General features: G+C 45.1%; 1 protein-coding gene across 1 annotated transcript in view; it reads right to left on the bottom strand.

The window, feature by feature from the left end:
- The window catches only part of LOC136746790 (protein BTG3), a 35797-nt gene that overhangs the window by 1054 nt on the left and 21216 nt on the right, over window positions 1-13527 (bottom strand). Inside the window, exons 2-4 of the mRNA XM_066699553.1 lie at window positions 4809-5012; window positions 487-624; window positions 156-360 (exon numbers count right to left, since the gene is read on the bottom strand). Of these exons, the coding sequence (XP_066555650.1) occupies window positions 156-360; window positions 487-624; window positions 4809-4981 (516 nt within the window). The 5' untranslated portion in view covers window positions 4982-5012. The remainder of the gene's footprint in view (window positions 1-155; window positions 361-486; window positions 625-4808; window positions 5013-13527) is intronic.

Here is a 13527-nt window from a genome sequence, read left to right as displayed (position 1 = left end):
TCTTGTAGCAAAAGGACAGAAAGCTGTATCCAACATACTAATAAAAAAAGAACAAAAACACTTATTTAAGTATCTGACAAAGTAGTTAATTATGCCAACTCTGTGCTCTCAGTATCGCTCGATCCAGAGGGCTGGTGACAGTGCCATCTCAGTACCTGGAACACCGGGCGAAACGGGGGGCAGGGGTGGGTGTGCTGGGTGTCTCGAGGCGTCTCTTCATCTGAGGAAGAGCCGGAGTGGTAGTCGGAGGTCACCTTCTCCACAGCGCTCGTCACTTTCTTAGATATGTCCTCTTTATCGTCGGCATCGCTGCTGCTGGGAAAACTCGCCACCGTAAAAGCATGGTTCTTCTCACCATACCTGGAAAAAGAAGAAAAAACCATTGACAATGGCAGGTTCAGGGTGTGTGCCCCACGCTGAAACCAAGCACAGGAAAGGATGAGAGTGAAAAGGAAGAAAGGGAAATAAGAAGAGAGAGACGCTCACCTGCAGCACACCTCCCCAGGGTCGACCCACAGGGTGAGCTCCCACGGCAGGCCCAGGTCGCAGTACAGCACCCTGCTCTCCTCGCAGGCGCGGCGCAGCTCGGGGTCCTCCCTCTGCAGCCTGTTCACACGGATACACCTGCGGGGGGGGGCGGGCGGACGACAGACGCTTCAGGATGACAATCCACTCCCCAGAGGACTCACTGGGGAGGAGTATCATTCCTCCTTTTCTCTCCCACATAAACACACTGGCATGACAGCACACTGCACAGCAGGCGCAGAAAAGAAAAACACCCCAGCAGTTCAAGCTATGCCTGTATTGTATTATTATTTATTGTAAAGTGTTATGAAAATGTGCTCTGCAATTAAAAATTGCGGAGCTGAAACTCAACTATTTGGTCTTGAGGATCATACAGGACAGCCCTGGAAAGCATTAGGCTCACAACTGAAATATGGTGAAGAAATATAAAACATGTTCAGTGCCTGGCAAATGTATTCAGGCTATTCCACTAACTGTGTGGCTTGTTAAGGTCATTTTGTGCACCTGAATTAGTTTAGGATTGAAAACTTCACAACAATCACAACTTTATTTCATATTTATTTTGGTTCTTGCTTTGAATGTATGGAGTAGGTTGTGTAGATAACATTAATTCCTACTTCAAAGTGTCATGACTGCAAGCTTTAAATAAACAACATGTGCAAACTGTGAGAGGGTCTGAACACTTTTGCAAGGCACTGTATATAAAGATGCTAATGAGAAGAGAGGGCTGTAGCAGCCAATAATGTAATAACTGCCAATAATGTAATACATTTTCCATTCTTAATGTAATAAAAGCCGATAATGTAATAGCTTACCAATAATGTAATACAATTTCTCAACCAATAACGTAAAATAACTTTTTGCCCATAATTTAATAAGTTCTTACATTATTGGCTGGCTATTACATTATTGGCTGGGTTAATAAAAAATAATTAAAATTGTAATAATTGGAGCTGATAATGTAATAATATACTTATATCACTGTGTGTTTAAGTTTTATTTATTAAGTGTCAGACTTCCATAACACTTACCCTTACTGTTTCTTCTTTCAAATAGCTGCTCAAAAACCTGACCAAACCTGACCCCTGAATCTTAGGCCTAACTCTGAGAAAACACACACACACACACACACACTCTCTCTGGTTTTACGTCCCTTTTTAAAGAACTAAAGTCTGATATTGTACTGTACCTTTGACAAAATGGAGGTAAGGTGCTGGAGGTAAAGTTCAATCTCAAATGAAAAGTAACTTCCACTCATTTACAAATATAAAAAAGAACTCAAGAGAATCAAAATGAAATTATCTACTGACCGAGAAAAAAACACCAACAAAAAAATCTTCCAGTAGATGTCCTTAACTTTGTACTGTCCGAAGGTTATGTGACTGAGAAGTATCCAGGCTCTCATCCATCATTTGTCCTTACCAAATAACTCTTATACGTGTGCTGAGACCACTGCTGCATCCAGCAGCCTTGTATAGCTTCATAACACTAATCATCATTCACTAGTCATTCTCTTTGTCCAGTTCCAAATTGTCTGCAAGTGCCTCTCTTAGCTCTTACTAGTGCATCGTACAGTCTGAACATCAATGCCCTTGTTCTCAATTCTACACTTTTGACAATATACCCTAGCAGTCTGTTTGCCTTTTTTATTGCTTCCCCACATTGTTTGGATGGAGAAAGTGAGGAGTCCACATAGACTCCTAGGTCTTTCTCATGCGTTACTTCATCTATTTCTATTCCTCCCATAGTGTAATTATAGTGGACATTTTTGTTACCTGCATGTAATACCTTGCACTTGTCCACATTGAATTTCATCTGCCAGGTGTCGGCCCACAACTGAATATTATCTGAATCCCTTTGAATAGCCTGTGCTGCCAAGATTGTATCTGCTGAGCCACCTATTTTAGTACCATCTGCAAATTTGACAAGTTTGCTAACTATCCCAGAGTCCAGATCATTAATATAGATTAGAAAAAGCAAAGGCCCTAGTACTGATCCCTGTGGAACTCCACTAACAGCCTCACTCCAGTTAGAAGCGACTCCTCTAATCGACACCCTCAGTTTCCTCCACATCAACCAGTTCATAATCCATCTACTTACATTACCCTGAATGCCTACAGCTTCCATTTTGAGGATCAGCCTTTGGTGTGGAATCTTATCTAAAGCTTTTTGAAAATCTAAGTATATCATATCATATGCTTTCACGTGATCTACAGCTGCAGTTGTGTGTTCAAAAAATTACATGATCTGCCTCATCTAAACCCATGTTGACTGTCTCCAAGAATATGGTTTTCATTGAGATGCTCCTCTATTTTCTGTCTAATCATTTTTTCCAACATTTTACAAGTAATGCAGGCGAGACTGATTGGTCTGTAATTTCCTGGCTCAATTTCTATATCCTCTTGCACTAAATATATGACGTTAATGTATGTGCATGAATCTCAACTAAATGAACTGTATTTACTAACTTAAATTAGATCACTAATTACCTTTCAACATGTGCGATAAGGACAACATAAGTTCGCAAACAACTGAAGAAAGCCTAATGTCAGTCACATGATGATAACTTGTCAATCAATGGCCATCTAGTGGTCAATTATGGGTACTGCAAAAGAAAATACACGTTTTAAAGAATGAACTGTAGATACCATTTTCTTCAGTTTTAGATTCTTTGTGGAGCTTGTAATGGTTGTATTCAAATAGCCAGGGGATGTATATAGGGCAAGCATTCAGATTTGGTAATACATTTTCATGTAACCTTTCAGGAGTCAGGTTTGGTATAAATACAGTACAGAGAAAGAGGGAGAGGGCTGAATAGCTATAATAGTGGTTGAAACCATTTGCTTGAAAAAGTTATTAAAAATGTTTAATTAAATATGAAATTTTTTCATGAAAAGAAATGGTGGTCTTTGTATTCGAGGACAAAGCATCTTCAAAGAGGATTAGATTTCATATTATATGACATAAGAGTAATAGTCTGTGTTTGCAAACGTGTGCTCGTACTTCATTTGGTACTCAAATGGTTAAGGAGTAGAAGGCAAGGCTGGAGATAAGTCTACAAACAAATAAATAGTCTTAATTCCTAGAGAGAGAGAGAGAGAGAGAGAGAGAGAGAAAAAGTGTGTGTGTGTTGTGTGTGTTTTCTCAGAGTTAGGCCTAAGATTCAGGGGTCAGGTTTGGTCAGGTTTTTGAGCAGCTATTTGAAAGAAGAAACAGTAAGGGTAAGTGTTATGGAAGTCTGACACTTAATAAATAAAACTTAAACACACAGTGAAATAAGTATATTATTACATTATCGGCTCCAATTATTACAATTTTATTTAATTTTTATTAACCCAGCCAATAATGTAAGAACTTATTACATTATGGGCAAAAAGTTATTTTACGTTATTGGTTGAGAAATTGTATTACATTATTGGTAAGTTATTACATTATCGACTTTTATTACATTAAGAATGGAAAATGTATTACATTATTGGCAGTTATTACATTAACGGTAGTTATTACATTATTGGCTGCTACAGAGGCCTAACAATAAAATCAATAAGGAACGGTCTATGCAAGATGACAATACGTTTTTTCCCTTTTAATGATCTAAAAATATTTTAAAAAGTAAATAAAATGCTGGACTGCAACGTAATTTAAGATAAAACTAAACTCTACAGTTGTTTTCCATAGACAAAAAACACCTAATCTGTTGTGATATAAAACGAGTCGGGCAAAGATGACAGAATCTGAAAACAGTATCTACACATTACACACACCTCTCAGAATCAGACCGGTCTGCGTTGAAAGCCATGCTGAACCAGAATACCATGATCCTTTAAGAGTTATTAATACACAGTCCCGGCGCTAGGCGTGTAATCTACATCTGAGCGACTGCGATCGCCAAGGGAAGGCTGTCTACTCCTCACATGCTATCATGGCAGTCGAAAGACCTCAAGATAGCCCAGCTGACAAAGAAATGCATTTTTCCTACTTAGCAAAGGAAATTCAAGCAGACAGCTAATTTAATTATCCTATTCACAGGCTTTTTATTGCAACAGACAGCATTTAGTGATTAGATTTAAGATAAATGGTACAATGGTTTTATTTGTCTTTTAATGTCATTTTAAGTTATAATTTGGGCTGATGTGTGTTTGAAAAAAGACAAGAATTTCACATTTACATTCTTTGTTGTTAAGGGAAACTGTTCTTCTCCTGGGAAGTGTCTTTCCCTGTGGGCTGTGCGCGCCTGTGTGTGTGTGCGTGTGTCTGTGTGTGTGTGTGTGTCAGTGTTGTACCTGTAGGCCTGGCCCTTGACAGGGTTGTCAGGATACCAGTGTTCTCTGAACTTCTCCTGCAACACTGCCGTCAGTCGCTCCGAGAACTCCTCCACCTTTTTCTTCTCCAGCTTCGCCACCTTCCATATCAGCCTGGAGAGGAAAAAGACAACGGCTGCAATTTCTTTCTTCATCTTCCACCACAACCAGCCTCAAGTCAAACAGCTGCGGGGAGAAAAGGGGAGAAAAGCAAGCAGGTTAGCGCCCCTTCACACCACAGCAAGGAGAACTCCCTCTGTCCTGCCTGTGTGGATCCTGGGGCTGCAGGATTTAAAACACAGCGGTGTGGAAGTGAAGGTGGTGGGAGGCTCATTCAGAATACTGAAGTCAATTTAAAAAACAGGAAGGCAGACAGTAAACAATGGTTTACTTTTACACCCTTGGAAACAATGGAACAATGCAAATGGTTAAAAAAAAAAAAGTAATGCAAATCCACTCATGAGACTCATCTTGTCTTTAGCCATATATGGAGTTGCAGTGATGTCATGTAAATGGGATGCTCACCCCCCATGCACATTGGCATGTTGAGCCCACATTGAAGCAGAGAGCTCACCTCCCCCCCCAGCCCCCCGCCTGTCTCTGGGCCAGTGACTCATGCCACTATTCCTGGGTGCTCAGTGTTGAATAAGACTACTGTCTCAGGATGCCCATTAAAGCAGCTGGCTAGCAACATGGTGTCACACAACAGCAGACACACAAGATCTGACACATTGTATCATCAGCAAAAGATGAAAACGAAATAAAAACCCTTATTTAGATTTAAAAAAAAAAAGACCATCGCTGTTTCCTGTTTCAGCTGCAAAGTAAGTATGGTATAATTATAGACTTTTTAAAAGTATATTAGCCAACACCAGGTCTTTCAGGATGTTACTCAGGATCTGTAACTCTGAGCTCAGTTCCATGAGGCAGGAGGGCTATAGAGATAAAGAAATTTGAGAGGGTTGAAGTCTCTTAATTAATGAGAAGCGCTAACTGTCCCAGCTCTGCCTCGGTCGTGGGTTTCAACAGGAACAGGTGGCTCTTCTGTACATTGACACTCCCTTCATTAATAGGCATATGCAGACTTATAAAATATGGATAAGCATGGCTTAAAATATTCAAGCTGTGCAGATGCTACTACATTCAATGAACGAGGAATTCGACTTTGTAATCAATGCATTTACTCCCTTGGGTTTATGGCCACTGTACTTACAAATCACCTGTTGCTACACAGGAAAAAAAACTCAAAACACACCACTGAAATATGCTCTATTACATTATTATAATGTGCCTCACAGGAAGTGTTTTCCAGTAAAAATAATGTATTACACTTGCTGCGTCTCCAAAGCGCTGGCTGATCTGTAATCGCAGTTATATCACTGCAAACACGTGCTCTCCAGTTTCATTATAATCCTTTACAACTGACGAGTACATGTTCGCAATAAAACACATTCAACAGTTTTGGTACCCGTCTAAATCAAGGAGTTGCCTTCTTTACAACTTCGCCTTCTTGTTGCAATAGTTGCACAGAGATGCTCCTGTATTATAAGACTGAAGCAGGAGACGCTCACAAACCTGGTTTGTCGTTTGAAGCGGACATTTAGCACACAGGAGGGTGTCATTATTGTATACAAACAAACAACCCGACGAGGTGCCGAAATACATACACGTGTTGACTTTTACATGTGATCTCAAAGTAACTACTAATAATCGCCCACTACTATGGTAAAAACATAGTATATTATGATGCGGCAGGGGTTTCCTGTTCTCCAGTGACATGCTTGGACACAATGGCTAAAGGTAAGGGGAGCCGTTTAGTTTACACTTTATTTTAGAAACCGCTACAGCTAACGTGCTCTATGGAAACCTGAGAGACAGCGTCTCACAGCGGGAGTTTACAGTGTTTGTATCGCCATCGACCGCGTCCGGTGCGGCGGGACAAACCACAGGAAAGGCGACTGGACTGGACTCGCCAATCTGGTTTTCAGATGCACTTCAGCCATTGCCAACCACTCCCCAAAGCAACACACAGCCCTCACTAACACACTACACACACACACACAGCCCTCACTAACACACTACACACACACACACACACAGCCCTCACTAACACACTACACACACACACACACAGCCCTCACTAACACACTACACACACACACAGCCCTCACTAACACACTACACACACACACACACAGGCCTCACTAACACACTACACACACACACACAGCCCTCACTAACACACTACACACACACACACACACAGCCCTCACTAACACACTACACACACACACACAGCCCTCACTAACACACTACACACACACACAGCCCTCACTAACACACTACACACACACACACACAGGCCTCACTAACACACTACACACACAGCCCTCACTAACACACTACACACACACACACACAGGCCTCACTAACACACTACACACACAGCCCTCACTAACACACTACACACACACACAGCCCTCACTAACACACTACACACACACACAGCCCTCACTAACACACTACACACACACAGCCCTCACTAACACACTACACACACACAGCCCTCACTAACACACTACACACACACACACAGGCCTCACTAACACACTACACACACACACAGCCCTCACTAACACACTACACACACACACACACAGGCCTCACTAACACACTACACACACAGCCCTCACTAACACACTACACACACACACACACAGGCCTTACTAACACACTACACACACAGCCCTCACTAACACACTACACACACACACACAGCCCTCACTAACACACTACACACACACACAGCCCTCACTAACGCACTACACACACACACAGGCCTCACTAACACACTGCACACACACACAGCCCTCACTAACACACTACACACACACACACACACACACACACACACAGCCCTCACTAACACACTACACACACACACACACACAGCCCTCACTAACACACTACGCACACAGCCCTCACTAACACACTACACACACACACACACAGGCCTCACTAACACACTACACACACAGCCCTCACTAACACACTACACACACACACACAGGCCTCACTAACACACTACACACACAGCCCTCACTAACACACTACACACACACACACAGGCCTCACTAACACACTACATACACACACACACACACAGCCCTCACTAACACACTACACACACACACACACACACACACAGCCCTCACTAACACACTACACACACACACACACACAGCCCTCACTAACACACTACACACACACACACAGCCCTCACTAACACACTACACACACACACACAGCCCTCACTAACACACTACACACACACACAGCCCTCACTAACACACTACACACACACACACACAGGCCTCACTAACACACTACAAACACAGCCCTCACTAACACACTACACACACACACAGGCCTCACTAACACACTACACACACAGCCCTCACTAACACACTACACACACACACACAGCCCTCACTAACACACTACACACACACACAGCCCTCACTAACACACTACACACACACACAGCCCTCACTAACACACTACACACACACAGCCCTCACTAACACACTACACACACACACACAGGCCTCACTAACACACTACACACACACACAGCCCTCACTAACACACTACACACACACACACACAGGCCTCACTAACACACTACACACACAGCCCTCACTAACACACTACACACACACACACACACAGGCCTTACTAACACACTACACACACAGCCCTCACTAACACACTACACACACACACACAGCCCTCACTAACACACTACACACACACACAGCCCTCACTAACACACTACACACACACACACAGGCCTCACTAACACACTGCACACACACACAGCCCTCACTAACACACTACACACACACACACACACACACACACACACACACACACAGCCCTCACTAACACACTACACACACACACACACACAGCCCTCACTAACACACTACGCACACAGCCCTCACTAACACACTACACACACACACACACAGGCCTCACTAACACACTACACACACAGCCCTCACTAACACACTACACACACACACAGGCCTCACTAACACACTACACACACAGCCCTCACTAACACACTACACACACACACACAGGCCTCACTAACACACTACATACACACACACACACACAGCCCTCACTAACACACTACACACACACACACACACACACTACACACACACACACACAGCCCTCACTAACACACTACACACACAGCCCTCACTAACACACTACACACACACACACACACACAGCCCTCACTAACACACCACACACACACAGCCCTCACTAACACACTACACACACACACACACACAGCCCTCACTAACACACTACACACACACACAGCCCTCACTAACACACTACACACACACACAGCCCTCACTAACACTACACACACAGCTCACACTAACACACTACACACACACACACAGCCCTCACTAACACACTACACACACACACAGCCCTCACTAACACACTACACACACACAGCCCTCACTAACACACTACACACACACAGCCCTCACTAACACACTACACACACACACAGCCCTCACTAACACACTACACACACACACAGCCCTCACTAACACACTACACACACACACAGCCCTCACTAACACAACACACACAGCTCACACTAACACACTACACACACACACACACAGCCCTCACTAACACACTACACACACACACACAGCCCTCACTAACACACTACACACACACACAGCCCTCACTAACACACTACACACACACACAGCCCTCACTAACACACTACACACACACACAGCCCTCACTAACACACTACACACACACAGCCCTCACTAACACACTACACACACACACACAGCCCTCACTAACACACTACACACACACACAGCCCTCACTAACACACTACACACACACACACACAGGCCTCACTAACACACTACACACACAGCCCTCACTAACACACTACACACACACACACATAGGCCTTACTGACACACTACACACACAGCCCTCACTAACACACTACACACACACACACAGCCCTCACTAACACACTACACACACACACAGCCCTCACTAACACACTACACACACACACAGCCCTCACTAACACAACACACACAACTCAAACTAACACACTACACACACACACACACAGCCCTCACTAACACACTACACACACACACAGCCCTCACTAACACACTACACACACACAGCCCTCACTAACACACTACACACACACACACAGCCCTCACTAACACACTACACACACACACAGCCCTCACTAACACACTACACACACACAGCCCTCACTAACACACTACACACACACAGCCCTCACTAACACACTACACACACACACACAGGCCTCACTAACACACTACACACACACACAGCCCTCACTAACACACTACACACACACACACACAGGCCTCACTAACACACTACACACACAGCCCTCACTAACACACTACACACACACACACACAGGCCTTACTAACACACTACACACACAGCCCTCACTAACACACTACACACACACACACAGCCCTCACTAACACACTACACACACACACAGCCCTCACTAACACACTACACACACACACACAGGCCTCACTAACACACTGCACACACACACACAGCCCTCACTAACACACTACACACACACACACACACACACACACACACACAGCCCTCACTAACACACTACACACACACACACACACAGCCCTCACTAACACACTACACACACACACACACAGGCCTCACTAACACACTACACACACAGCCCTCACTAACACACTACACACACACACACAGGCCTCACTAACACACTACACACACAGCCCTCACTAACACACTACACACACACACAGGCCTCACTAACACACTACATACACACACACACACACAGCCCTCACTAACACACTACACACACACACACACACACACAGCCCTCACTAACACACTACACACACACACACACACAGCCCTCACTAACACACCACACACACACAGCCCTCACTAACACACTACACACACACACACACACAGCCCTCACTAACACACTACACACACACACAGCCCTCACTAACACACTACACACACACACAGCCCTCACTAACACTACACACACAGCTCACACTAACACACTACACACACACACAGCCCTCACTAACACACTACACACACACACAGCCCTCACTAACACACTACACACACACAGCCCTCACTAACACACTACACACACACACACAGCCCTCACTAACACACTACACACACAGCCCTCACAAACACACCACACACCCACAGCTCTCACTAACACACTACACACACACACAGCCCTCACTAACATACTACACACACACACGGCCCTCACTAACACACTACACACACACACAGCCCTCACTAACACACTACACACACACACAGCCCTCACTAACACAACACACACAGCTCACACTAACACACTACACACACACACACACAGCCCTCACTAACACACTACACACACACACACACAGGCCTCACTAACACACTACACACACAGCCCTCACTAACACACTACACACACACACACATAGGCCTTACTGACACACTACACACACAGCCCTCACTAACACACTACACACACACACACAGCCCTCACTAACACACTACACACACACACAGCCCTCACTAACACACTACACACACACACAGCCCTCACTAACACAACACACACAACTCAAACTAACACACTACACACACACACACACAGCCCTCACTAACACACTACACACACACACACAGCCCTCACTAACACACTACACACACACAGCCCTCACTAACACACTACACACACACACACAGCCCTCACTAACACACTACACACACACACAGCCCTCACTAACACACTACACACACACACAGCCCTCACTAACACACTACACACACACAGCCCTCACTAACACACTACACACACACACACAGGCCTCACTAACACACTACACACACACACAGCCCTCACTAACACACTACACACACACACACACAGGCCTCACTAACACACTACACACACAGCCCTCACTAACACACTACACACACACACACACACAGGCCTTACTAACACACTACACACACAGCCCTCACTAACACACTACACACACACACACAGCCCTCACTAACACACTACACACACACACAGCCCTCACTAACACACTACACACACACACACAGGCCTCACTAACACACTGCACACACACACAGCCCTCACTAACACACTACACACACACACACACACACACACACACACAGCCCTCACTAACACACTACACACACACACACACACAGCCCTCACTAACACACTACGCACACAGCCCTCACTAACACACTACACACACACACACACAGGCCTCACTAACACACTACACACACAGCCCTCACTAACACACTACACACACACACACAGGCCTCACTAACACACTACACACACAGCCCTCACTAACACACTACACACACACACACAGGCCTCACTAACACACTACATACACACACACACACACACAGCCCTCACTAACACACTACACACACACACACACACACACACAGCCCTCACTAACACACTACACACACACACACACACAGCCCTCACTAACACACTACACACACAGCCCTCACTAACACACTACACACACACACACACAGCCCTCACTAACACACTACACACACACACACACAGCCCTCACTAACACACTACACACACACACACACACAGCCCTCACTAACACACTACACACACACACAGCCCTCACTAACACTACACACACAGCTCACACTAACACACTACACACACACACACAGCCCTCACTAACACACTACACACACACACAGCCCTCACTAACACACTACACACACACAGCCCTCACTAACACACTACACACACACAGCCCTCACTAACACACTACACACACACACACAGCCCTCACTAACACACTACACACACAGCCCTCACAAACACACCACACACCCACAGCTCTCACTAACACACTACACACACACACAGCCCTCACTAACATACTACACACACACACGGCCCTCACTAACACACTACACACACACACAGCCATCACTAACACACTACACACACACACAGCCCTCACTAACACAACACACACAGCTCACACTAACACACTACACACACACACACAGCCCTCACTAACACACTACACACACACACACAGCCCTCACTAACACACTACACACACACAGCCCTCACTAACACACTACACACACACACAGCCCTCGCTAACACACTACACACACACACAGCCCTCACTAACACACTACACACACACAGCCCTCACTAACACACTACACACACACAGCCCTCACTAACACACTACACACACACACACAGCCCTCACTAACACACTACACACACACACAGCCCTCACTAACACACTACACACACACACACACAGGCCTCACTAACACACTACACACACAGCCCTCACTAACACACTACACACACACACACATAGGCCTTACTGACACACTACACACACAGCCCTCACTAACACACTACACACACACACACAGCCCTCACTAACACACTACACACACACACAGCCCTCACTAACACACTACACACACACACAGCCCTCACTAACACAAC

The sequence above is a fragment of the Amia ocellicauda genome, chromosome 3 (genome assembly GCF_036373705.1).
Source record: "Amia ocellicauda isolate fAmiCal2 chromosome 3, fAmiCal2.hap1, whole genome shotgun sequence".
NCBI classification, from domain to species: Eukaryota; Metazoa; Chordata; class Actinopteri; order Amiiformes; family Amiidae; genus Amia; species Amia ocellicauda.
The sequence above is the reverse complement of the archived record's forward strand: the minus strand, read 5'-3'. Positions and strand labels throughout refer to the sequence as shown.